This window comes from Urocitellus parryii, chromosome 4, assembly GCF_045843805.1.
Source record: "Urocitellus parryii isolate mUroPar1 chromosome 4, mUroPar1.hap1, whole genome shotgun sequence".
In the NCBI taxonomy this organism is placed as follows: domain Eukaryota; kingdom Metazoa; phylum Chordata; class Mammalia; order Rodentia; family Sciuridae; genus Urocitellus; species Urocitellus parryii.
Window position 1 is genome coordinate 208,040,278 of NC_135534.1, and position 26,966 is coordinate 208,067,243.

Genomic DNA, 26,966 nt, shown 5'->3' on the forward strand with positions numbered 1-26,966 from the left:
TACCATCCAGGGCCACAAGGAAAAGCACGATCACCCAAGGGAGGACATGGAGGGACCCAACTGCGCCATACCTAGTGTGCAAAGCCACTCTGAAAAGGCTCTCACTGCCCAGTTCCAACTGCTTGACATTCTGGAAGGCAAAACCAAGAAGATCGAAGATCAGTGCTCCAAGGGGGTGGTTGCGGGGGTGATGGGGGCACATGGGGTTTTTAAGGCAGTGCTGCTAATCTGAATGATCCCATAATAATGGAGACACGGCCTCATACATTTGTCCAATCCCATAAAATGTCCAATGCCAAGAGTAACACCATCCCGTACGCTTGGACTTGGTGTGACGACGTGTCTGTGTGGGCTCCTTCATTGTAACAGATGTCCCCCTCCAGTGAGTGTGGATCCTGCAGAGGGCTACAGATGTGTAGGGGCAGGCAGACATGGGAACTCCATCCTTTCTACTATAAAAATTTGATATGAGCCAGGTGAGGGGGTGCCTACCTGTAATCCCAGCTACTTGAGACGTAGTGGCACCCCTGCCTTCACAGAATATCTTAACTAAGCTCCTCCAGAAACCTTCACCATAATTGATTTCAGTACCATCAGCAAAAGAGTCTCCACAAAACAGAAGAGTTCAGTGGAGGTGAACTTCCTATTTTGGCCTGTTGCTCTATTTTACTTGGCCGCTGGCCTGGGAGAAATCAGCACTCCAGGTGCTGGACACCCCTTTCCTAGTTTTCCATAAACATTTATCCAGTATCGTAATTTGTAAAAGTGTGTTTGCAAATGCAAAATTTGATTTAAAAAAAAAAAGACAAATCTTTTAACAAGGCCTCTGGCCTTGAGCTGGGCTTCACAGAGATGTCTACTTTTCTAAGATATGAGAAGTTACCAGTTGGGCTCCATAGTAACAGCTGGCAGGGGAGGAAAGAAAGGGGAGAAGCAGCTCCCCCTTCTCAGGTGTGGTCCTTGAAGGGTTAACTTGCCCAGAACAGTGAAAGAAAAAGCTGCTTTTGTGAGAACTTTTTTTCTGCAGACTGGGAACTTCTGAGCCCCTCCCCTTACATGCTGGGTGTAGAGTTCTGAAATGACCTGAACTAGGGGTTCAGGAGATATTGATTACAGTGAAAGCTGTGCCCTCTGAACCTGGCTGCAGCCAAATAAAACTGTTTCCTGCTCTCTTGTTGCCTCGTGCGTCCCTGAAATAAGGAGGCTGAGGCAGGAGGACCACAGGGTTGAGGCCAACCTGGGCAATTTCACAAGACCCTGTTTCAAAATAAAGTGTAGGGGCTGGGGACATAGCTCAGTGTAGAGTGCTTGCAAGTGCAAGAACTAGCTGGGTTCAACCCCCAAACCCACAAATAAATAAATGAACAAAGAGGCCTCCTTCCCTCCTGCCTGCCTACCCTCTGCACTCCTCCTTCCACCTCAGCTTCTAGAAACAACACCTCAGAAATATCCTGGAGCGAAGTCCCCCCCTTCAGGAGCACTTCCTGTTTCCCAGAATTGGAGCAGCGGGCAGACAACCAGGCCCAGGGGCGTTTCCCTTTCCACTCCTGCCCGCCGCCCTTCTCCCCACCTTTCTCTGGCCTCTGTCCCCTGGCATCACAAAGACCAGACGCACAGGTGTGGATCTGCAGATCCCTGCCAGGCCTGGCCTCTGGCCACGGAGGGGCAGCAGGGTCTGTGGTCAGAGCCAGAGGCACAGCTCCTGGGTGGGTCTGGCTGCGCCTGGCCAGCCAAGGTCCCCACCACCGATGGAAGAGGACTGTGCAGTGTGTGGGGCGCCCCAAGGTCTTCAGTGCAAGGTGACCTCAGGTGCAGGCAACTCCTCAAAAGCACCCTCTTGGGACTTGGCTCATGGCTATCTGTCACTTTGATAACCTTTTCTGGTTTCAGAGTGACATGTATTCCCAGAAAAGCTAGTGGCCTCTTTGGAGATAACCACCACCCACCCCTTCCTCTGTTGTCAACTCCCCCAAAGCCTGCCTTTCCCTCTCCCTGGCTCTGTCTCTCTCTGCTCGTGTGCCCCAGGACCCTTGCATGGGCCATTTCCATGGCCAGTTCTTCCTCAGAGATGCCTCCTGTGCTGCCCCCATCCACACAGAGACCCTTGTCACCCCCCAGTGCTCTTAGTCTGGCATTCTGGCCCCTGCCCCTAGCCAGGCTGTGCACCCAGGGGCCTCCAGTAAGAGCTTCTTGAGCCAGCCAGGGTCCGCCAGCTGGTGCCCAGTAGCCCCAGCCACCTCTGCCTAGAAGTCCCACACTAGTCCCCATCTACTGCGGCTGAGCTAGGGAGCAGGCCGGCACTTCTCTGAAGGGAACACCACCTTCTGGCAAATGAACAGGAGTTCAGGGCGCCCAGCACCCAGCCAGGCCCGGCCGGGCAGCCCCACGTGCCACCTGCCTTTGCTCCCATGAGGCAGTAACCTACACAGGTGCACTGTGGGCACCAGCCAGGCACGTGGAGCAGCCCGCCCTGAGAGATGGCCCCTACTGCCTGAGAGTGTGTGCGCACACACTGACCTTGGCTCCAGTTCCATAAATACCCGGGGCATGGAGGCAGGGCCACCTGGAAGCAGGGCCACCTGGAGACAGACACTCGTCATGGGGCGCCTGGGGCTGGTCGTCCTGGGCCTCGCCTGCTGCTTGGCCGGGGCAAGCGCTGCAAAGGTAAGCGAGAGCCCCGCAGAGGGGCCAGGCGCCCGGGGGCCCTCTCCTCGCTGACCCAGATCAGGAAACTGTGGGGACAGGGCCTGTAGAAGGGAGGACAGACAGAGCAGTCCCAGCAGAAACAGCCAGAACAAGAGACCCAGCGAGCCCACCAGCCCCGGGGGCTGTGGCCGCCCAGGCCCTCCCTGCCAACCCGCTCACGTGAGGCGGAGCCCCTGTGAGGCTGGACTTCAGAAAAACCACGAGCAACTGTTGGTGGGGGGCATCGGTACGACTGTCCACTGCCCAACTGAGGTTCAGTTTCCTGGGCCCTTGAAGGTTGCTGGCCAAGTCGGGCCATCCTACCTGCAGCCCCGCTGATACCCACCTCCCTGTCTCATGGAAGGGAAGGCAGGGCCCTGGGCAGACAGGCCAAGTGCCCAGCGTCACATAGCCACCACTTCTGTTCTCAGCAGGAATCCGAATCTGGGCAGTTCAAGCCAGGCTCTGGCTCCCAGGGCCACCTCCATGTCTTGCTCGCCCCCTCCCCCCCCCACAGGGGCACTGAGCCCAGCTGGCCACGTGCAGGGCTCCCCCCGAGGTAGGGCTGCACCGGCCTTCTGGGGCATCTGCAAAATCTGCCCTTTAACTGGCTTCCGGAGGCGTGAGGAGCAAGTCACGAGTCCCCAACAGACACACAAAGTCAGAGAGGGCGTAGTCCCCGTCCCCAGCAGGACTCACACAGGGCCTCCAGGCCCTCACCGCACTCACTGCCACCCCCCGTTCTCTGTCCATCCCTCATCCTGCTCCCCAGCCCCCAGGACTCCTTCCAGGTGGCCCTTCTCTACCTACTTCTGCCCCTGGGTCCTGCCCCGGAACCTGGAAGTCAGGGACCTGGCACTGGGTCCCTTCTGTCACAGAGGGGAAGTCATGATTTTTCTTGGGAGGGTTTTTGGGGTTCCCCCCACTGCTCCGGTCCCCCACCGACAGTCATTGCTCCCTATACTGCCACTTCTCTTATTCTAGGTCCCCACACCCCAAAGCCCCCACCCTGAAGCCCTCAGACCCGTCTCAACCACTCACAAACCCCTCTGAGAAGGACTGTCTCCTCCCTGGAGCCCTGGCTTGGCCCTCTACCTCCTCCCAGTGGCTTGGGGGATGGAACGAGGAAGTCGGGGGGCCTGCCAGGGTGGCAGGGTGCCAGCAGTGTCAAGAGGCTCCCTCTGGTCCACAGTCCCTGCCGGCCCCGCTCTCCCACCTGGTGTGACAGGGGTCCGGCAGCTTAGGCTTCAGACTGGGTGCAGGCCTGCTTCCTGCCACCCAGGACCTGGCTCGGGAGAGCCAGAGAGCTGGGGCTGCCACCACTCTCCTCACAAGGGGAGCTGCTCTGCAGGACCTGGGCCCACAGGAGACAGCGCCCAGAGGGCGCAGGCTGGGCAGCCACTTCCCAGCAGGGTGACTTTAAGCAGGAAGGCCACTGAGCCTCAGCTCCTCCGGGGCAGCAGGCAGCTGAGCCCCTACCTCCAGGACCCTGTGAGGATGGACGCCCGGAGCAGTCCTGCTGGCTGGGGTGGGATGGGGAGCTCCCTGGTGGGTCTTCCCACCATCTGGTGGCCTGCTGGCCCTGGGGGAGGCTCTGTGGTGTCCCGTCTTACAGATCAGGAAACTGAGGCTCCAGGTCTCAGATAGGCAGCTTCGGCCAGAACCCACACGTCCACGCTGGCTGAGGGGCCACTCTGGATCTCTGGGGCTAGGGTGAAGGGACAGGAAGCCAGGCCCTCCAGCACGCTGGGCGGGGAGCAGCTGCCTGCCTTCTTGGGGCCTCCTTTGATGCTGTCTCTGGGGAGCCTCTGGCCCCCTGGTGCCTCTTGGTTGGCCACTCCGGATTCCGGCCAGCCAGGTCCCAGTCTGCTGACCTTGCCGCCTCTCCCTCAGCTGGGTGCCGTGTACACTGAAGGAGGCTTCGTGGAAGGTGTCAACAAGAAGCTGAGCCTCCTGGGTGGCGACTCTGTCGACATCTTCAAGGGCATCCCCTTTGCCACTGCCAAGACCCTGGAGAATCCCCAGCGTCACCCCGGCTGGCAAGGTGGGAACCGTGGGTGCTGGGCCAGCCTGGGTGGGTGGTGAGGGCGCTGCCCTCCTCACGCCAGCCCCTCCCACTGCCCGCAGGGACCCTGAAGGCCAAGGACTTCAAGAAGCGATGCCTGCAGGCCACCATCACCCAGGACAACACCTATGGGGATGAAGACTGCCTCTACCTCAACATCTGGGTGCCCCAGGGCAAGAAGCAAGGTCTGCCTCTCAACCCCCAAGGAAACCCCACATCAGAGCCCCGCCCCCGGCCGTGTCTGGGGGCTGCGGGCTGAGCTCCCTGGAAACCGACACAGAGGCGGCGAGGGAAGCGCCCACCTCTGGTCCCCAGCCTGGGAGGAGGTGCCTGCTGCACGAGGGCAGGGGACTGGCTGAGGAGAGGGCTGCGTGGCATCTGAGTCACCTGGCCTCTTCCTGCGTCTCAGTCTCCCGGGACCTGCCGGTGATGATCTGGATCTACGGAGGCGCATTCCTCATGGGGGCTGGCCACGGGGCCAACTTCCTCAACAACTACCTGTATGACGGGCAGGAGATAGCCACGCGTGGGAACGTCATCGTTGTCACCTTCAACTACCGCGTCGGCCCCCTGGGCTTCCTCAGCACGGGGGACGCCAACCTGCCAGGTCTGTGGGAGGCTCTGGGGTGGGTCCTCAGCACCCCTTGGCCCCAGAAAGATCCTGAGAACCCCACAGAAAGGCCCGAATCCATTCCCAGAGCCGGGAAGTAAGCTGAGTGACGTGGGGAGACAGGAGGCTGCGAGAGGCCAAGGGGAGGGGGGCAGGGAAGCCCGGGGAGACCAATGACACACTGGGGCAGAGTCAGGGGTGGACACTGAAGCCACAGGACAGACAGACAACAGGAGGGACTGTGGCAGGGACGGGGGAGATGAGCAGGCCTAGCCAGACTACTGCCCTTCCCTGTCCCAAGCCCCACATCCCTTCAACAAATGTCTTGGGGCCCCGTCTGCCCCAGGATCTCAATGCCACTGAGGACAATTCCCTCCTCCCATGTTGCTTCACCTGTTGAGTCAGCCCTGGGTGCCCGCAGCCCCCTGCCAGCCCCAGCTCAGGTCTGGACAGACTCCTCCCCTCACCCCGTCCCAGGTAACTATGGCCTTCGGGATCAGCACATGGCCATCGCCTGGGTGAAGAGGAACATTGGGGCCTTTGGGGGGGACCCCAACAACATCACCATCTTTGGAGAATCAGCGGGAGGTGCCAGCGTCTCTCTGCAGGTTGGCGGGTCCCTAAGAGGAGGGCTTTCTGCAGGGTTTGGAGGGGCAAGGGGGAGCCTGGAGTACCCTGGCTGGTGTCCTCAGCCAGGGCCAGCCTGGGTGACAGGACTTCCGTATTGCAGACCCTCTCCCCCTACAACAAGGGCCTTATCCGGCGAGCCATCAGCCAGAGCGGTGTGGCCCTAAGCCCCTGGGCCATCCAGAAAGACCCACTCTTCTGGGCCAAGAAGGTAAGTGGAGGAGGGCAGAGAATGGCAGGCTCGGGTTCTGCTAGAGCCCCCGGGCGCCTCCTGCTTTCTACCCTCCGCCTGGATCGTATCCTTGCCCGCAGACTGCTCCCTGCCTGGTCACCTGCCTACCTTATTCTGCCCCCAGGTTGCCAAAAAAGTGGGCTGTCCCTTGGATGACACCGCCAGGCTGGCCAGGTGTCTGAAGATCACCGACCCCCACGCCCTGACCATGGCCTACAAGGTGCCCCTGGCAGACCTGGAGTGTGAGTGGGTGCTGCTGGGGGAGAGCGGGGACCTATGGGGTGGGAGGCCACTGCCGGGCAAGGCCAAGCTCCTGGAGAGGAGAGGAAGGCACTGGGCCTGGGGCCAGGCCAGTCACTCACTGGATTGTGTCCCTAGACATCTCAGTGTCCCACTGCACCCCCTGCAGGCCTCAGGGGCTCCTGGAGGGAGGGGTCTCCTACTGTCTGTGAGTCATGGTGCCCCCTTTGAGAAGCTGATAACATGGGCCCCATGCCCCCAACAACACGTACGCGCAAGGACTCACGCACATTTTAGAGAGGTCCCCAGGCCCAGCGTCCCGTGCTCCACACCCTCTCCCTCTTCCTCCCGCAGCTCATTCAGCAAACACTGGCTGAGCATCTACAGTGCTGGGCTCTGCAGGCCCCGGCAGGGACTCCCCTGCTTGCCGGCTCGGCAGCTGGAGTCCCGCTCTCTCTCCCAAAGCAAATCTAAGGAAGCCTTACGTTTGCCTCTTTAACTACTGCGAATGCAAAGCCAAAGCCAAAGAAAATCAGAGGGCTCAAATGCAAACCGACCCTTTTTTCCCCGGTTTTGGGTGTGGGGATAAACCCAGGGCCTTGTGCTTGCTAAGCATGCTCTCTACCAACACCACAGCTATCTGAAGGAGTGGAACTAAAGGCACGGCCTCGCCCTGCCCTGAACCAGCTGTCGGGTCCTCTGGGTGCTGGTCGGGGTTCTGGAAGGCTGCAGACTTGCCCATGGCGGAACCCAGCCCGGTAGTGGGCACCTCCTCCTCCCTCACTCTCAGCTCTTGCTTGTTCCTGATTCAGGTTGAGTGAGAAGAGAGGGAGGAGAGGGGTGCCTGCCCCTGGGGCGAGAGGACGAGGCCCTGTGGCAAGGTTTGCAGACATGTTGATTGACGCAGCTGGAGGGGTGTCACGGCATCCAGCGGTGGAGGCCAGGGATGCTGTGCCACCTCCCACCCTGCACAGGACAGCACGTCCCACAGCGAAGCGTTATCCAGTCCCAAAGTGTCCAGGTCCAGGGTTGAGAATCTCTGATAGACCAGAGAAGGAAGGAGATGGACTCAGGCTGTACAAGGCCGATGGGAGGGCCAGGTGGACACGGCAAGGTCCAAGAGCCCCTTGTCTCTCCACCCAGACCCCGTGCTTCACTATCTGGCCTTCATCCCGGTCATCGATGGAGACTTCATCCCCGATGACCCCGTCAACCTGTTCGACAATGCTGCCGACACAGACTTCTTAGCAGGCACCAACAACATGGATGGCCACCTCTTTGCAGGCGTGGACTTGCCGGCCATCAACAAGAACAACCAGGACATCACAGAGTGAGCAGGGGCACAGGACCCCGGGGCCACATGCTGGAGGACAGCTGGGGAGGCTAGCAAAGGCTCAGCAGGCGGTTGAGTGCAGGAAGTCGGTGCCAGGTTGGGGTGGTACTAGGGGAGGGCGGTTCTAGGTGGAGGGTCCAGTGCCTGCTTGTCCCCTTCAGAGAGGACTTCTACAGGCTGGTCAGCGGGCTCACTGTCACCAAGGGGCTCAGGGGTGCCCAGGCCACCTTCGACATCTACACTGAGTCCTGGGCCCAGGACCCCTCCCAGGTGACCAGGAAAAAGACTGTGGTGGACCTGGAGACTGACATTCTTTTCCTGATGCCCACAGAGATCGCCCTGGCACAGCACAGAGCCAAAGCCAAGTGAGATTCTGGGAAGTGGGTGCCTTCCTGGGGGGAGGGGCCATCTAAGATGCTTCACCTTACTTCTGAGGCCTCTTGGCCGACTAAACAAATACAGTGAGCTTCCCATCAGTCAAGGCAAAAAGGGAAACAAATGTGGACACATACCTTACCTTGTCCAATCAAAAGAGAAGTGCGAATTCACATGGAGAGGAAAAAGCCCTTTCTTGATACTAAATTACAGGAGCAAGGTGCCTCAAATATCTTATAGAGGTGAGGCATAAACATGATCGAACTGTGGAATTCATGAATTTGGGCTGCGGCTCTTCCTTCTCCAGGTGTGAATACCCCACTTTTTTCATGGGTTCGGGTGGGAATTCCCCAGCTCTTTTTCTGCTCCCCCACTAGCCTCCCCCAGGGCCCACTTCCAAGTGTCCCTTCCAACCCAGCTGTCTGTCCACCCCTCAGGAGTGCCCACACCTACTTCTACCTGTTTTCCCATCCCTCTCGGATGCCCGTCTACCCCAAATGGATGGGGGCCGACCATGCTGACGACCTCCAGTATGTCTTTGGAAAGCCCTTTGCCACCCCGCTGGGCTACCGGCCCCAGGACAGGACTGTCTCCAAGGCCATGATTGCCTACTGGACCAACTTTGCCAGAAGCGGGTAAGGTGTGGGTGGAGCCAACAAGGCCTCCTGCCGCTGCCCCCCTGCCTGCCAGTGGGGAGACTTGGGCAAGTCATTTAGCCCGAGCCTCCGTGTCCCCTTCTGTGCCTGAGGATAAAAGCTGCCCACAGAGCCCAGGATCTCAGCCAACGCTGGGCCACAGATGGGTCTTCAGAGGGCCAGGGCTGTGCAGGGTGTGGACATGGAGCTGCTGGAGCTCAGAGTTGCAGCCTCCCGGGAGCCCTGGGACTGCCCAGCCTCTTCTCACTCTGCAGGGACCCCAACATGGGCCACTCGGCCGTGCCCACACATTGGTACCCCTACACCCTGGAGGACGGCAGCTACCTGGAGATCACCAAGAAGCTGGACAGCAGTTCCATGAAGCAGCACCTGAGGGCCAACTACCTGCAGTACTGGACGCAGACCTACCGGGCACTGCCCACAGTGGTGGGTGAGGGGGCCACCCCAGGGGCCCCCGCCAATGACTCCCTGGCTCCCCCACTCCCCCCCACCAACGACTCCCGTCCCCCCCCATTCCCACCCGCCAATGACTCCCGTCCCCCCCTATTCCCACCCGCCAACGACTCCCGTCCCCCCCTATTCCCACCCGCCAATGACTCCCTGGCCCCCCCACTCCCACCCGCCAACGACTCCCGTCCCCCCCTATTCCCACCCGCCAATGACTCCCGTCCCCCCTTATTCCCACCCGCCAACGACTCCCGTCCCCCCTTATTCCCACCCGCCAACGAATCCCGTCCCCCCCTATTCCCACCCGCCAACGACTCCCGTCCCCCCCCATTCCCACCCGCCAACGACTCCCGTCCCCCCCTATTCCCACCCGCCAACGACTCCCGTCCCCCCCTATTCCCACCCGCCAACGACTCCCGTCCCCCCCTATTCCCACCCGCCAACGACTCCCGTCCCCCCCTATTCCCACCCGCCAACGACTCCCGTCCCCCCCTATTCCCACCCGCCAACGACTCCCGTCCCCCCTTATTCCCACCCGCCAACGACTCCCGTCCCCCCTTATTCCCACCCGCCAACGAATCCCGTCCCCCCCTATTCCCACCCGCCAACGACTCCCTGGCCCCCCCACTCCCACCCGCCAACGACTCCCGTCCCCCCCTATTCCCACCCGCCAACGACTCCCTGGCCCCCCCACTCCCACCCGCCAACGACTCCCGTCCCCCCTTATTCCCACCCGCCAACGACTCCCGTCCCCCCCTATTCCCACCCGCCAATGACTCCCTGGCCCCCCCACTCCCACCCGCCAACGACTCCCGTTCCCCCCTTATTCCCACCCGCCAATGACTCCCGTCCCCCCTTATTCCCACCTGCCAATGACTCCCTGGCCCTCCCAGTACCCCCTCTGGACCAGTCCCAGGGCCCCCCAGCTCCCCGTGGATGACCCCCAGACTGTAGCAGCACCTCCCGCGGACAATCCCGAGGGGGCTCAGATTCCTGTAGTCACTGACTCCTTTCTTCTGTGTTTCAGGAGCCTCAGCCCCATGAGGCCACAAGGGTGGGACCCCAGGGTCCACCTCCTCTCTTGAGCTCTTTTGAATAAAACGGCATCGCTTTTGTCTGGTGTCTGTCTTTGCTTCAAGATTAAAGGGAGGAGGGGCTGTCAGTCGTCCTTAATAGCAGCAGGCATTTGGTCTAATGCTACAGGTCATCTGGGTCAGGTGCCAGGCTGCAGAATGTTTAAAGTCTGATCTTCATTTTAGAGAAGGGATAGGGGCAGGGGTGGAGTAGGGGGGTCTTTTGCTGGCAGGAATCGGCACCCAGTCCTGGTAAACAGCTCTCAGCATCCCTGGAGCCCCAGCCAGGGTAAGCCCTGGAGGTACCTGGCAGAGGGCCCAACTGTCTGGGCCCCTTTGGGTCCAATCAGTGGTGCACGGGGTGGCGGGTGCTGGCACTGACTTGTGGGTGGCAGGGTGCGTGGAAGGCCACTGTGGCCTTAAGCGGCACGTTGCCATTCTCCCCAAACACAAAACAGCAGGGACCGGAGTTTGGGGGTCTGGAGCAAGGATTCCAGAGGATTGTCATGTAAGGGACCGAGGAGACAAGTCCCTCACCACGGGCTGGCCCTCTTCCTGGGGGACTTCCTCGCCACCTTGTAAGCCTGCCTGTGCCACTTCCCCTACCTGGTGCTGAATTCCACAAGTTCCTATTTGGTGATCAGAGAAAGCCAGCAAGACAAGTGTCAAATGTCCTGCTTGGTCCTCCGCTGTAGGAGGGCAGCGCATGGGTCAGGAACGGTGGTCCTTGCAAGTGCTGTTGTTGTTGTTATTATCACTTTTTGAGCTGGCATCTCACTGCATTGCTCAGCCTGGTCTCAAACACAAGGGCTCCACCAATCCTCCGACCTCACTCCAGAGGACTGAAGTGTGCACCGCACACCAAGCCTCAAAAGTTCTATTCAGGAGAAGGGTTATGTGGCATTAATCCACCCACACGGTTAGCAACCATCACACTACTGGTTCCAAAATTCTTCATCAGCCCCAATAGAAGCTCCGTGGTCACTGACCATGAGCTCACCCGTTCCCCACTCCCACGGCCTGGAACTTCCACTCTGCTTTCTGTCCCCATGAATCCACCTATTCCAGATGTTTCTTCAAGGCCATCACAATGTTCTCGGGTTTGTCCTCGCTGTGGCGCTGTGGCCTGGGGGGCCCTCCGTTCCTGGGTGTGGCTGGACCACCTGCCCTTGGAGGCTGCTGGGGCATAATGGTGCCCAGGACTCCCGTGGGCCTCCTCATTTCTGCCCAGTGGGCACTGGTGTCCCGTGTGTGTTCCCGTTCCGCTGAGTGATCCAAGTCCTCCGCTTTTCTTCTTTGTTAACCTAGCTAAAGGTCTGTCGATGTCATTGTTCCTTTTGAAGAACCAACTTTTGGTTTCACTGAGATTCTCTGTGGCTCTTCTCTTTTCTGTCTCTGGTTAATCTTCATTATTTCCCTCCTTTTGTAGCTTTGGATTTAGGGGTCTTTGTTTTTGTTCTAAGCCATACTGTTTTGCAGTTGATTTTATGATTTTAGATTTTTTTTTTTGTAGCAGGGATTGAACCCAAGGCCACCTAGCCCAGCCCTTTTTATTTTTTAACACAGAATCTCACTAAGTTGCTTAGAGCCTCATTAAGTTGCTGAGACTGACCTCAAATTTGTGATCCTCCTGCCTCAGCCTCCTGAGCTACTGGGTTTCACCTAGCTTGAGATCTTTTTATTTTATTATTATTATTTTTGTCATTTTGGTACCAAGGGTTGAACCCAAGGGCACATACTTAAGCACTAAGCCACATCCCTAGCCTATTTTTTTTTTTTTTTTAATTTTAGAGACAGGGTCTCACTACACTGCTGAGGTGGCCTTAAATTTGTAATCCTCTTGCCTCAGCCTCCTGGGTCACTGGGGTCACAGGTGCGGCCTTTGCAGCTGGTTTAGATCTTTCCTTTTTTACCGTGGGTGTTCACAGCTCTCCATTCCCTCTGAGCAGTGCTTTCGTGTGTTTTGTTTTCCTACTTGCAGGACATCATGGGATTCCCCCATGATCCTGTCTTTGACCCGCTGGCTGGTTGTTTACAAGTGTGTTGTCTGAATTCTACAGATTCACCATCAGCCCAGCTCCTTCTGCCGTTGACTTCTCGTTTCTCCCACTCAACTTGGAAAGAGACTCGGCAGGCGTCAATCCTTCAGATGTACCCGCTGTTCCTGGCCTCACACACGTGTCTGTCCACATGCATCTGAGAGGACGCACCCTCTGCCACCACTTAGGTCCTCTAAGGGTTAGGGTTCGTCATCTTGCTCAAGACCTCTATTCCTCATCCACCTCTGGTTGGCTCCTCTATTCAATATTGGAAGTGAGGCATTGAAGTCTCCCAGTCTGGATTTCTCCCTTCAATTATGTCCATTTTGCCTCTCATATTTTGTGCATGTTATTAGTTGTGCATGTTTCAATTTTATCTTCTTGATGAAACTTCTATCGGTATATACAGACATTCCTTGTCTACTGCTACTTTCTGACATAAAATTTTACCTGATATTATAGCTGTCATTAAAATAAACTATTATTATGGAATATCTTTTCCTATCTTTGTGTCAAAGTGAGTTTCTTTGAATACAGCATGCTTTTCTTTTAAAGCTCATTCTGCCCATCTCTGCCCTTTAGAGAATTTAACCCATTTATATTTACAGCAAGTATTGAGAGGGAAGGTCTCACTTCTGCCATTTAGCTTTTTTTTTTTTTCTGTATGTCTAATATGGTCTTTGCTCAGTTCCTCAAATACTGCTTTTTATGGACTTATTTATTTGTGGTGCTGGGAATTGAACCTACGGTCTCTGGCATACCAGGCGAATGCTCTACCACTGACCTACATCCCCCGTCCCTTCAGTTTTCTGTTTTTTGTAATTAACAGGCAAAGTATTCTAATGTGTATGTATTTGTGGATTTTTTTTTTGTAGTGTATCTTTTGTTTCTCCTTTTCCTTTACTTCTTTTTTTTTTTTAAAGATAGAGAGAGGAGAGAGAGAGAGAGAGAGAGAGAGAGAGAATATTTTTAATATTTATTTTTTAGTTTTCGGCTGACACAACATCTTTGTTGGTATGTGGTGCTGAGGATCGAACCCGGGCCGCACGCATGCCAGGCGAGCGCGCTACTGCCTGAGCCACATCCCCAGCCCCCTTCCTTTACTTCTTTTAGTCATTTTCCTAGTGGTTATCTTTGGGATTACAATTGATTTCTAACCATCTCTTTTCAATACCAACTCAGTGTCAGCAGTACACAAATCCTCATGGATTTCCATTCTTCCCTTATATCATTATTGTCATGGACTACATATCTATGTCTACTCACATGGATTCATAATCAGTCTGATGACTTCTGCTTTTAAATCACATATAAAGGAAGAGTTAAGGCCGAGGGCAATCCTGCTGTCTATTCTGGTCACCTATTGGTGGCTTCTGCCGGCTCTTTATTTCTTTACTTGGCTTTGTGCCGCAGTCTGGCTGGGCACAATTCAGGAGCCACTTGTCAAAAGAAACAAACTTTATTTTTAAAACTACAAACGCCAAACAAAACAGCTCCTCAGGAAAAACCCTCAGAGCCCAACTGCCACCACCGGCTTCCACAAGCCTCTCACCACACCAACCACTCCACCTCCCACAATCCTCCTGCTCTTGAGGCCGATTGGCTGGGTCGCATGGGCGGAGCCAAAGAAGTCCCCCAATGAGCAGTTCCGTAGTCTGAAGGGCAGGGAAACAGCCCAATGAACATCACCGCAGAGGAGCCAATCAGCTAGATGTTGCTGGGGCCACTGTGAGCCAATCATCAGCTGGCAGTCTGAAGGGCAGGGAAACAGCCCAATGAACATCACCGCAGAGGAGCCAATCAGCTAGATGTTGCTGGGGCCACTGTGAGCCAATCATCAGCTGGCAGTCTGAAGGGCAGGGAAACAGCCCAATGAACATCACCGCAGAGGAGCCAATCAGCTAGATGTTGCTGGGGCCACTGTGAGCCAATCATCAGCCGGCAGCTGGAAGTTTGCTGGGGCCCCTTTGGCTGTGGCTCTCAACAGCTTTGGGCCACAGTCTAAGCCTTTCATTTCAGCCTGAAGGACCAAAAGCCTTTCTTGTAAGGCACCTCTTCTAACAACAGTCTTCCTTACATGTTTTCATCTGGGAACACCTTCAATTTCTCTTCTATTCTCAAAGGATGTCTTGCTTCCTCTTTCAGCACATCTTGGTCATGTTGTTCCACCGTGTCTAGACTAAAATTGGCTGCTGACCTTACGGAGGATTCCTTGTATATGACAGATTGCTTTTTTCTTCCTACTTTCAGGATTTTCTCTTTGGACAATTTGTCTGTAGTGTGTTTTGGTGTGGATCTCTTTGAATCTACAGTTTGAAACTTACTGAACTTATTAGGTATGCCTATTTACATACTCCAGCAAATTTGTGAATTTGAATAAAAGTTAATAAAAGAAATAAAGGAAAAGGAGAATCAAAATGATACACTACAAAAAACTATTCAAACACTTGGCATGCTAGTTTCCCTCATTCTTTCCTTTCTGCTCCTCATACAGAAGAATTTCAAGGGCCTTATCTTCAAGTGCACTGACTCTTTCTTCTTCCTACTCGGATGTGCTGTTGAATCCCTCCAGTGCATTTTTCATTTTGGTCATTATAGTTCGAAGTTTCAAACTGGCTCCTTTTTATCCTTTCTATCTCCTTATTGAATTGCCCATTGTTCATACATAATCCACTGATTTGGGGTCCATGATTCATTGAGCTCACTGAGCATATTTAATGCAAGGATGTGCTATCTCTGGCTACTAATTCCTCCGGAATAGTTTCTATCAAAGCCTTTTTATTTTTCTTCCTGCAAGTGAACCATATTTTCCTTTCTTTATATGTTTTGTGATCTGGGGAAAACTGAACACTGAGTACTATGATGGGATTGCTCTGAAAAGCAGATGGTCCCTCCCCAGAAGCCAATTCTGTGGCTTGTGGAAGGCTGTCTCCTGTTTCTACTGTGACTCTTGCAGACTGTTTTCGTGAGGACTGTATTCCGTGTTGTGTGCAGTCTGTCAGTTTTCTGTTCCTTTGTCTCTGGGGTCACCTGTGATGGAGGTTTCCTGAACTGTTGAATCTCAGCTGTGTCTTCCTTGGTCACTGTGTCTGATTGTGTTCCAAAGCAGGGGATTTCAGTAGTCCCCTCCCACCCCCAACTTGATGGTTGTTTCCCTGGAGAGACTGAACCCTGGAGCTTCCTACTCTGCCATTTTCTGTTGCAAATGCTATTTGTAGACACCAACATTTCAGAGGTTGCTCCATACTCTGTGAAACACCCCGATCTCTAGTCCTAGGAGTTCTGAGGGGCCCTCAGCACACGACCCAGCTTACTGAGACTGAGATGAATGTGTGCCCCATGTACGCTACACACGTTGCAACCTTCAGCATGCCTGAGAAGAGCGGCTGGCCCTTCTTACACCTACAAAGAATAAACTGAGAATCCCGTGAGATTTCCTATTTCAACATGAAATGTGAAAGTCTGTCCCATTTATGTTAATACAGGCAATGAAAGAACAAAACCATAATGACCAGGTTGTAGTAGAAACAGAATTTTAATATAATATTCAAGTCTAGCATTTTCTATTTACAACAAATAAATATTGCCCCAACCCAATCAGTAAACTTTTTTTTTTGCTTTTTGCTTTTTATACAAATATTCAACCCCTCCCCCTCCCCCAAGCCCTCCTTCCCCCCAACCCCGTCTCACGTGGTCTGTAAAGCCCAGGATGCGGTGGTGAATGGCACTTTCAGTGGCAGGAGATTCGACACCAATGGAGCTGTCCTCACGTGCCAGGAAGAGTGTGGCCCGTGAGAGGGCTTCTCTCTCCGCTCCCAGGGCGGGCGGGGTGTGTGGTGGGTGACACCCTGACTCTCAGTGGGCCCTGGAGGTGGACTCTTTGGTGCAGCCTGAGAAAGGCTAGAGTGGTGGGAGGAGGGGCCGGGACCCCAGGATGGTCACAGGCGAGTGCCTGTAGGCACCAGGAGAGAACTGCAGAGGTCAGACCCGCTGGGTGAGGGGTGCCCTGGGGTCCCCGCGGGCACAGGTGGTAGTGACTTGCACCTGAGAAGGTGTCAGGAACTGTACAGAGGGCAGTGGCCAGGGGCAGGCAGAGCACCATGCCCACCGGCAGCGCTTCTTAGCCAAAGTCAGCTAGTCCTCTGTCGCAGAGAGCAGAAGGCACCTAAGGCAGCGGGTGGTCCACGGAGGCCAGGTCAGCCTGTCAACTGGCAGGTGTCAATCCCGGCAGCAGGAGAGGTTCAGGTGAACTGGAGTCTGGGGGTGGCCTGGGCTGGCAGGTGGGTAGAAGGGGGCTGCTTGTCCTGAGCCACTCTAGTCTCTGTGCTCAGCCACTGGCCAGCCCACCCTAGGGAGATGTCCTTAGAAGATGCCCTTGGCAATCCTGAGCCCTTTCTGCTTCATGCGAGGGAGGGTGGAGCTGGCTCCGTGCTTGACCTTTGCCCCCTTGGAGAAGGTCCGCTTCTTCAGGACAAAGTCATAGTTGGCGGTAGAGTTCATGGCGTAGAACACATTGGCGTTTTCAGGGATCTTTAGTTCTGGTGAGAGAGGGGCAGAGGGGTGGTCATGGTATTCATAGGCCCCCACAGGATCCACTCCCTGAGTCTCCTTTAGGACAGGCCTAAGCCACAGGCCTGAGATCCCCCAGTCCGGCTCCCCCCTGGATGCTTTCTGCCTGAAGACAGACTTTGCCGAGGCCCTGCTGGGGTCTTGTTTAACAAGGGTCTTGATCTCCAGAATGCCGCGGCTGGGCCTAGAGCTGGCAACAGGTCACCCCATGCCGCCCACAGAGCTGCCTTTGTGGTCCTGGCCCTTCCTAGAGCAGGCTTTGCAGACCCAGCACCTCTCCCGGGTGCTCATGACAATGGCCTCATCCCAGGCCCCCTGTGCACCCCACGGGACCCAGGCTGCCAGCAAGTCCTTCCTCTGGGCCGTTTCTTGCCAGTCTCCTCTGGCCTGGAGCCTGCTCTCGATCCTGCTGGGCCGAGTCGTGGGGCTCTGACTGTAGTCCTGGCCTCCCCAGGCCTCAGTCTTTTCCGTAAGGCAGGGGTGCCCCCAATCCTGCGCACCAAACCAAAGTGGTGCGAGGTGCGGGGAGAGGGTCTAGAATGCGACCCGCGGGGATGATGGGTGTCGCTGCTGACTGGGCTAAGGCTGGCGGGGATGTGTCCAGGGCCGCCTTGGGGCAGGCACTGTGTGGCCTGGGGCAGGAGCGGTGCTACCCCACACCCGCCATCCCGTCACTCACTGCGGTCCCCTGAGATGATCTGCAGCAGCTCGTAGTCATCGGGCTCCTCCTCGTCCAGGTTGTGTTTGTCCAGGGCCTTGCGAATGACAGTGGGAGCCTTATCCTGGCTGGTCACCTGGGGCAGAGCGGGGGACAGTCCTTCAGGGCACAGGCCCTAGAGTGGCTCCCCAGAGTGCAGTGCCAGGGACCCTCCAGAGTCTCCTGTGCTCTAAGAGCAGGGACTCACACTTTCATCCCCTCTGCTTCCCTGAGGGTGGCCTCCTTGGAAGGAAGGGTGGTCCTTCCCCGCTGTTCCTAGCCCCCTTCTCCTACAACAGAGACCACTGTGTCCCCCATGTCCCCTGGGGAGCCGTGTGAACCCCAGGGATTGACACATCTGGGGAGCAGATGGCCTCTAATCCAACCCAAGAGAGCCGGGTCTGCTCTGGGCTGGAGGCTGGGGGTGGGTGGCACAGGTCAGAGGCCCGGAGGCCTGGACCCTGAGGGCGGCCAGGGCACAGGCAGGGCTCAGACAAAGGTCATGCAGGTGAGTGCTTACTGACAGCCAGGATACCTCCTGGCAGCAGGAGGCTGGGTGCAGGCTGGCGTGCCATGGGGCATGCCTGACCCAGCAGGGTAGAGGTGGCCGACGACTCCCTGCAGCCAGAGGCCTGGACGGGCAGACCCCATTGGCTCTGGGTTCAGAGACATCCAGACTCGCACTGCTGCTGGCCCCTCCGTGGCTGCCACCATGTGGCTGCCCCCACTCTCTTGGCCTGGATCCCTCCCTGCCCCTTCACCAGCCAGTGCCCCATGGAGGCACCCAGAGTCACTGCTGCCTCCTCTGCTCCAGCCTCCAGAGCTGTATCTCCTTCCTTAGCAAAGTCAAGGTCAAACCCCGCTCCTGTGGGCCCATTCCTCCCCTCCACTCCCTGGGATGAAGCCCTTGGCATTGACCACTTCTTCTTATTCCTGTCTCCCTTCTTGACCCCTAGAACATGGACTCCAGGAGGGCTTGGGATGGTCCTTGGTGCTCAACATGTCTGCCACCTGGCTAGGTGAGCGCGAGGGGCCACCCCGGCCAGCAGGCTCACCAGGATGCTCTTGTACATGTTGCCGTTGTCCACGTCCAGGCTGACGCGGACGATGCAGCAGTCGCCCACCTGCTGGTTGTAGAGCGGCAGGGAGGAGCTGTAGCTGCAGACCCCTGAGACGGAGCGCTTGTGGGTGCGAGTGGTGGCCACGGGCGTGGTGCAGGCGGACGATGAGGAGGTGCTGCTGGAGGCCGAGCTGATGCCGGAAGTCTCTGGGGAGGACTGGGAGGCCGACTCCCAGAACTGTGGGGGACGGTGACATCAGCAGAAGCCCAGACCCTGTGGGGCACCTGGAGGGCCACTGGAGGGCTGCCGGAGCCGCGTTTGTGAGATGGGATTTCCCGGCCCTCGTGTGGATGCGGGGAGGGGTGGGGATGCTCGCGCCAGGAGGCAGGGTGGGGGACGGGCAGGTGGGCACCTTCTTTTCCTGGCCATCAGGGGACTCTGGGACGAAGCTCATGTTGATCTCCTCCACGTCGGAGCTGGAGGAGCCGGCCGAGTGCACGCTGAGCGCATCTGTGATGTCCCCGCTGCTGAGGTAGGAGCCACACCTGAGCTGGTCACACGACCTGGAGTGGGAACTGCTGCTGGTGCTGAGCTCTGTGCTGGGGGCCTGGCGGCTGGATGACATGGCTGGCTTACCAGGGGCCCCTCGTCAGGGACACATCCCACCCTGTCCTTTCCCCTGCTGCACTCTGTACAGGGGGTACTAGCTAGAGGCTTGGTCAATCACCAGGACCCACCCCTCCCACCTACAGCCGTCTGAGACCATTCAGAAGCGCTCGTTTCCCAGAGGAGGAAACCGGGGCCCTGTCACAGGATGGTCAGAGACGGTGCAGCCCAGTGCTGGCCTGTGTGGCTTGGCCCTGAAGCTCCTCTGGCCCTGGCTGCTGGGTCGGGCACCTACTCGCTCCAGCGCTTCACAATGGCAGTGCTCTTCTTGGTCTTGAGGGTGTTGCTGGCAGACTCAGACGGGGGCTCCAGCTCACAGGACAGGCTGTAGCTACAGGCAGGGACGGTGGTGAGGCCACCAGGAGCTGCATGCGGGCCTCTTCCTAGGACCTCCCCAGAAGCTGGACCTGGGGGCCACTGCCCTCCTGGTCCGACACCGACCAAAATCTCAGGTCCCAACCTCTTGGGAGCCAGTCCAGGCCACCCTCAATGTCCCCAGCTCCTGCCCAGCCTCACCTCTCGGCCTCACTGAGCCGCTCCATGGCCCGGAACCAGGACCCAAAGTGCTCCGCGGGCGCGATGCTGTAATTGTTGCAGGCTGACTGAAGCAGCTTGATCTGCGCAATGACCTCAAACTCCTGGGCGGGGGGCGGACAGGAGGGTGAGGGGCCCTGTCCAGGCACAGGGCAAGGCAGGGGCTGCCCTCTGGGACTTTGCTTGGGTCCCTCTGCCCCTCCAGGACCCTCTGTGTCCCACAGCCACTCCTTGGCAGCTAGCCCAGACCCAACTCCTTCCCACCCTTCTCAGTCACCAAACATGCAATGCTCACCTTCCTTCTCTTCTCGAAGTTGATCAACCTCCCCTGCAAGACAGACAACCAGCATCCCTCAGGGAGCTGCCCTCCACCTTTAAGGCCTCCTGCCTCTGCCCCCCCACGAGAGCCGCCAGGGGACGGGGCACCTGCACAGGCTCTGGGGATAACGGGGACCGAGGCTTTGGGTGAGGAGGCCCTACGTGGGCTCCGCAGGCTGCCTGACCTTCACGCATGCCCACAGCTACCCCAGAGCTGTTCCGTCCACGCCCCACAGCCAGGCAGCCTGTGGCACACAGGAGGGTGGTGCGTTCCCCTGCACGGGGCCACGAAGCTCTCAGCAATACTGCGGGCTCAGGGGCCAGCAAGGGCTCTCTCCTCCCAAGCCTTGGGACCCAGGACCCCAACCCAGTTCCTGCCCTGCCCCCGGCCTTGGGCTCACTCACATACAGATAATCCTTCATGGCAGTGTCCAGCATCACCAGGTCAGTGAGAAACGTGCCCAGGTAGGGGACGGTGCCCTGGATGATACCCTGTGGCATTGGGTGGGGGGTGATAAGTAAGGCCTGGGGCCCTGCCCTGAAGGCTTCTTAGCCTGACCCTAATCCCACGTGGCCTCCCACTGGGAGCAGTCTGGGAACCTTAAGCCACCTCTGTCCCAAGTCCCCCTCCTAGACTCTATGAACCCCAATCTGTCTCTGGGCACCTCCCTGGCTGGCATGTGCCAGATGCCCAAGGTTATGTGACTCCTGATCACCCCTCCCCACCAAAAACTCTGCCAGACCCCGGGTCTGGGGCTTCAGCTCATTCCCCATGGTGCCAGCTGGTCAGGGCGGGGCCCCGCCTGGGTCCAGAGGAGATCAGGTCCAACGGGGCTCAGGGGCAACAGGAGGGAGGGAGTAGGGGAGCCCCTTCCTCTCCAACTCCCCCAGCACCCACATCCCTCCCTGGCCTTGGACATGGTCACTCACCGATTCCTTTGGCCGCCTCTGGGTTCTCTTGGGATTCATCTCCAGGGTAGCAAACTTGGAGGTCCCCTCCTGCCAGGGTGGAGGGTGGGGTCAGAGCCTTCCCCTTGCCCCTCATCCATCAGTACCCCTGACCTTGGGCCCACGGGCTGGTGCCAAGTTCCTGCTGCCCCAGCACTCACTAGTGGGGACCCTGAGTTGGCAGCCTGGTCTCTCTGTGCCAGTTTCCTCATACAAAGTGGGGACAGGACTACACCTGCCTAGGGGGCAAAGAGGGCTTGGTGCCACATTACTGGCACCGGTGCTGTCCCAACTCGCCCTCGGCAGCACAGTCTGCTCAGAGCCCACGTGTTCCTTTTCCTCTTGAGCCCCATCACCTCGTGAATTGGCATCTATACTCCTCCACTTGCCAGATGAGAAAACTGAGGCCTGTGGGGGGGGGTGGTGCTTGGAGGGCAGGCCGTCCACACCTCTCTGGCCAGTGACGGGGTTCTGTCTTTCCCTCGGGAACACTGACGAGGCTCCCGACACTGTGCTTTCATGCCACACACGGGGATTTAAATGTGGGATGCTTCTTCCTGACCTAGCTAGAAAGCGTCCCTTCCAGGGGCCCTGGGCCACCCTGTCCCACGGAACAAGCCTTTCTCTTCACTCCTCGTGATCTTAGCTTGCATGCCCAGGGTCTCCAGCTGAGCTGAACCTCAAGTGGGGAGAGGGACAAGGTGTCTGGGTTCCTGCCTGCCCCAGCCCCTAGATGGCTCCCGTCTCCACAGGGCCCTGGCAACATTCCCCTGCAGAAAGCTGTCATTCTCCACTCGGGACTCCTGGGGGCCACCGCAGACTGACCAGGGGTCTGGGGTGGAGACACTCTGCTTTCTCCTTTATAGGGAGGCTTCTGAGGTGGGCTACTTGGCACCTGCCCCTGCTCCAAGGAGTGTGCAACCTCTTGAGGGTTCTATGACCTGTCAGCAGCCTCTGCTCTAGGGGCAGAGCCCAGCGCCACCAGGGCAGCCAGATCTGCGTCTCGAGTCTGAATGTCAGGACCCAAGCCTGGCGGCCCCTTTGGTTGGCTGGCCCTGGGCACCCCCTGCAGATTCCCATTCTTGGCAGACCTCTCCCCTGGGATGTGCATTCACGCAGAAGTGGTGGCAGGGGCCTGGGTGGCTCGAGGAAGGAAGCCTGGCCCTCGGTCCACCCTACAGCCTGCGTGAGGCCACATCCCAGCAGACAGCTGCAGGCCTGCTGACCCTGCCTACTCCTCCACCCTCAGGAACAGTGGGTCCTCCTGTCTTGAAACAGACCCTCTTCCCTCTGTCCAGAGAGACAGGACTGGAAGTTTTCAAGGAAGCGTTTGATGAGGATCTGACCCCCAGCCTGTCTCTCCCTCCATCCACCCCAGGACCCCCCTGACCTTGATGAGCAGCTCTCTGCTCAAGGAGTAGTTGTTCTCATCAGAGAAGATCTCAGATAGCTTCTGGAATATTCGGAAGCTGTCCCTGTAGGAAGAACGAAGAGGAGATGACACTTGGGAAGGGTGGGGAGGGGTGTGACAGCCTTCCAACTGCCTGGGAAAATGGGCTGCAGATGGGATCCAGGGCCTTACAGCCTGGGGAGGGGAGCTCCTGGCTGGCGCAAGGGGGACCCCATCCCCATTTCTGCTGAGCAGTGTTTTCACCTGTTCTGATTTGGACTGGACAAAGATTCTGTGGTTACAGGTAAAAACCTGAGCATTGCCCTGCAGGCCCCACCTGGGGTCTGGCGGAGGAGGAAACCAAGGCCTGATGCAGAATGCTGATGGGTCTTGAGACCCGCGGTGCCCGCCAGGGCTCCCGCCCTCAGGGCTGATGCCTGCCCCAGTTCACCGAGCTCCTGGGGAGAGCGCCCACCTGGAGACCTCCTCCCACGTCTTCTTCAGACGGTGGATGGCGTTGCTCTGCAGGGCAGAGAGGATGGCGTAGAGAGAGGAGAAGTTCTTCAGGACTCGGCACTCCTGGGGACAAGGACTCTGTGAGCCACGCCTGGAGCTCCTGCCAGCTCCTGCTGGACTCCTGGGCTGGCCCAGCCCCTGAGATGGTGCCAGGGGAGTCCCTGAGGGAGGCCTGGGATCCTGGGGGAATGAGTGCCCAGGCAGACTCAAGGCCAGCATGGCCCTGGGGAGGAGCGGCCTGGGGTCCATGCAGGGGCTCAGACCATACACCACATTCTGAGAGCAGATAAAGGTGAAGAGGTGTCCCTGGGCTCCTCTCACCACATACCCTGGCCACTTCGACCCAGTGTTCCACCACCCGGGCCCTGTCTGAGGCCTTCATGCTCCGGTCCCCAAGGCAGGTAGTGATGACACAGTTGGCCACATTGTTGAACTGGGTGACGGTGGCACGGATAGTGGGTGCTAGGTGCTCCTTGCCCTTCTTGTCCCTCTGGGACCAGATGGAACCCAGGCAGTGGTAGGGCACCACCTTCTTGAACAGCTCCTGGGGAGGAAGGTCAGGGTCACCCACCTGTGTTGCAGACCACTGTCCCCCAGGCCTGGACTGGAGCCCTGTGGTCAGGGCTGGAGCTCAGGAAGTTGAGGATGTGGCTTGACCTTGTGGGAATCCCTGGGTTTTGTTCCCTGACCACCGAGGACACCCTGCACGTGAGGAACCCAGGGTGAAATCTCGGCAGGAAAGCAAAAATAGCGTTTTCTCTGCCAGTCTCTGTCCAAGTACCAGGAAGAGGCTTCAGCCTGAGGTCCCAAGGCACCCTCTGCCCTCCATTTCACATGCCCAACTGGGCTTTACCCAGAATCTGCTAGGACAGTACACATCAGGTGCCTAATAAGTGCTGAGGCTGGCGAGGCCTCCTGGGCAGACCCTGGGTGACCTGTGGGCCTGGGGGCTCCATAGTGAGCACCTGTCCTCCCTGGGTCAGGCCCATCAAGCTGTGTCCTGTCTCCTTGTGTCCTTGTATAGTCACCCTATGGAAAGCAGGGGTGTCCCATGGCCCCGAGGGAGTGGGCCTAGGGCATGTATTCTGCACAGGTGGAGCCGGGATTAGGATCGGAACACAGCTCTGGGGCAGGGGATGGCAGGTCTGTGCGTCTGAGGACAGAAGGAGGGCCACTCCCTCCTGCCCAAGCCACACTCAGCTACTCACCGCATCCATCAGCGTGAACTGCTCTGCCACCAGGTCAGGAGGGAATGCTAAGAGGTGAGGCTTCTCCTGGCTCAGCCCATTCTCCGTGGACACAGGCGAAGGCCAGCAAGGTTCCACTGACAGCGCGGGTGCTGAAGTGGGCTCTGGCTCTAGAGTCTGTGACAGGGCCGGTTCCCGTTCTGGAGCAGGTGATGCAACGGGCTCAAGCTCTGGAGCTGGTGCTGGAACTGGCTCCTGATCCAGAACGGGTGCTGGAGCTGCCTGTAGCTCCGAGGCTGGTGCTGTGGACTGCAGCTCTGGAGCGGATGCTGGTGCTGTCACTGGACTGGGTGCCAGGGCTGGTTCTGGAGCTGGCTCTAGCTGTAGCTCTGGAGTTGGTTTCAGAGCCAGCACTGGAGCTGCTGCTAGAGCTGCAGGAGCACAGACCCCACATGACTGCCTGCCTGAGCCTGTCCAAAGACAGAGACATCCCGAGCCCACACAGGACGACCTCCCCGACTGCAGTGCATCCCGACCAGCAAGGCTCATCCTTGCTTCTGGCCCAGTGCCAGCCCTGGAGCCTACTCTCCATGGTGCCCAGCTTGACTCTTCCTCATGTGCCCTCAGACACTCACCCCAGGTCTCCTCGCCCTCGGGCTCAGCCTCGCTGGGCTCCAGGTCCTCCAGCTGGGCCAGAAGAAGGTGGGCACGGCGCTCCAGGTCCGAGCCAGGCATGTTGAGCTGCACATAAGCCACCAGCTGCTTGAGGCAGGGAAAGTCCGGAGGCTGGCAGAAATCCTCCGAGTACTGGTCCAGCCAGGTCCCCAGGATGGAGGAGATGGCGCTGGGGACCGGAGGGTGAGCAGCAATCAGAGGTCTGGCCTTTCCTACCCTATGGCCTCTCACATTCCTATGGGGCTGGACTCCTGCGCCAACCCTGTCCCTCTAGAGGCAAGTCCAACCCAGTCCAACCCAAGTCCCTTTGACTGTACAGATCACCAGGCAAGGTTACAAAGAACTTCCACTAGAGGGAGCCCTGGGACAATGATCAGACCAACTCCCCTTAAAGGTCTCCAGGGAAGCCTGACACTCCTCTGTCTGCCTCCTACCCCACTCCCCAATGCACACTCCACCACCTCCTTCCAGCACTCACAGGGCCCCATCAACACCTCAGCCTGTGGCTCGTGCTGCCACGCAACCTCATTTTCTGTGAGCTGTGTGTGGGTCTTGTCTCCCGAAGGGCATGGCCTGTCCCCTGCAATCTCTGAGTCCCCCTGGGGACCAGCTGAGAACCCATTATCAAGGAGCTGAGCATGGTCAGCTGCTCCCCAGCCCTCCAGTCCAGTCTTCACACAGGACAGGTGGGCAGGCCCGGCTGGGCTGGGCTGGGCCAGGGTGGGGATGCATGGCCACAGGCCAGCTCTGGGCCCCAGCCTCCCCGCTGCTCCCAGGGGGCCTGGGACCTCACCCACAGCTCTGTCCTCCTCCTGCAGGCAAAGCCCCAGACCTCAGCCTGCCAGCAGGAATCAAAAGTGGGAGCCAGTGTTTATGCCTAGCCCTCCCAAGGCACAGCCTCCGACACCCCCACTTTGGAGACAGAAGCCCTCCCTTGACCCAAAGCTCACTCACTTTTTAAGTTGCTCCTGAGGCCCGCCGTTCTCACTGGAGTAGGGCAGGATGCAGCCATATCTAGGGGAGGCCGTGAGGGCGTCACATCTACCGTACCTGCTTATGACGTCTAGGGTTACTGGCTGATCCCCGACAGGAGGGGCCAGGACCGCAGGGGTCTTCCTGCTCTTTTCACCAGGTGATGCCCAGTGCCTGGAAATGTACTTGCACACAGCAGGCACTGCATAGATGTTCGCTGAATGAATGAGCCCAACCAGCTGCTTCTCCAATACCCCAGGGGTCCCTGCTGTGGCTACATCTAGTCCCCCCAACCAGATGGAATCTGGACCCTCCTTTACAAATGGGGAAACTGCTTTGCCCCAGGCAGCGAGCTTCTTCATGGGGGAGGGGCACTCACAGCGCCAGGCTGGGCAGGCACTTCAGACTCATGCCACTTGGTCCTCACTACTCTTGAGGGTGGTGCTCTGAGTACCCGCGTTTCCCCAGAGCAAACTGGGGCTCAGAGAGGAGCAGGCGTTCCCATGACCCCGCCAGCAGGTGGCGAGTCCCTCTGGGCTTGGAGCTGGGGCTCACCTTTTGAAGAGCAGGTCCAGCACCTGCTGGGTAGTAGTGAAGGCTCTGTAGGTGCACAGGAAGACGGTGACATAGGAAAGGTCGCTGCCCTGGAAGGCGGGCACCAGGTGCTCCACCAGCTTCTCCAGGGTGCCCGCCTTCACGGTGCGCACCTTGCAGGTCTCATAGAGGTTCAGCGCCGACTCGTTCTCACCCTGGGCAGACAAGGGAGGGGCGGTCTGTGGTAGCACAAGCCTCCAGAGTGGATGGAGCTTAGGCCAAACTCCCAAGTACTCAGCAGCTGTGGCCAGAGTTGGGACAGGAGGGTCTCCAGAGGAAAAGGGGTCTTGGCCTTAAAAGTAGAATTTGAAATGTGGGAGTGATCACAACTACTGATTCCTTTGGGCCAGTGTGAGGGACGTTCATAGCCTCAGATAATGGTGAGCCTCTCCGAGGGAGTCCTAAGGAGCACCCATCCAGAGAGAAGATGGGACTGTCCTAGGGTGGGGGAACAGCC

At 57.9% G+C, this 26,966-nt stretch overlaps 2 protein-coding genes across 4 annotated transcripts in view; one reads left to right on the forward strand and one right to left on the reverse strand.

The window, feature by feature from the left end:
* The first annotated feature begins 2,598 nt into the window (after positions 1-2,598).
* On the forward strand, positions 2,599-10,113 carry Cel (carboxyl ester lipase). Its single transcript, XM_026395624.2, has 11 exons — positions 2,599-2,664; positions 4,579-4,729; positions 4,813-4,935; positions 5,160-5,357; positions 5,838-5,968; positions 6,091-6,198; positions 6,344-6,461; positions 7,603-7,789; positions 7,954-8,157; positions 8,605-8,802; positions 9,078-10,113. The coding sequence occupies exons 1-11, from the start codon at positions 2,599-2,601 to the stop codon at positions 10,111-10,113; spliced, it is 2,520 nt and encodes an 839-aa protein (XP_026251409.2).
* Positions 10,114-16,061: 5,948 nt separating this feature from the next.
* Ralgds (ral guanine nucleotide dissociation stimulator) overlaps positions 16,062-26,966 on the reverse strand; it is a 40,892-nt gene continuing 29,987 nt past the window's right edge. For 2 of the 3 annotated variants that reach the window (XM_026395523.2, XM_026395521.2), the window contains exons 3-18: positions 26,471-26,664; positions 25,898-25,993; positions 24,904-25,112; positions 24,290-24,699; positions 23,410-23,625; positions 23,041-23,144; positions 22,566-22,650; positions 21,158-21,226; positions 20,633-20,719; positions 20,205-20,237; positions 19,892-20,013; positions 19,611-19,706; positions 19,122-19,323; positions 18,704-18,946; positions 17,631-17,745; positions 16,062-16,920 (exon numbers count right to left, since the gene is read on the reverse strand). In XM_026395523.2, coding sequence (XP_026251308.1) covers positions 16,745-16,920; positions 17,631-17,745; positions 18,704-18,946; positions 19,122-19,323; positions 19,611-19,706; positions 19,892-20,013; positions 20,205-20,237; positions 20,633-20,719; positions 21,158-21,226; positions 22,566-22,650; positions 23,041-23,144; positions 23,410-23,625; positions 24,290-24,699; positions 24,904-25,112; positions 25,898-25,993; positions 26,471-26,664 — 2,457 coding nt within the window. In that variant the 3' untranslated portion in view covers positions 16,062-16,744. The remainder of the gene's footprint in view (positions 16,921-17,630; positions 17,746-18,703; positions 18,947-19,121; positions 19,324-19,610; positions 19,707-19,891; positions 20,014-20,204; positions 20,238-20,632; positions 20,720-21,157; positions 21,227-22,565; positions 22,651-23,040; positions 23,145-23,409; positions 23,626-24,289; positions 24,700-24,903; positions 25,113-25,897; positions 25,994-26,470; positions 26,665-26,966) is intronic. The other variant, XM_026395522.2, reaches the window with a different exon arrangement.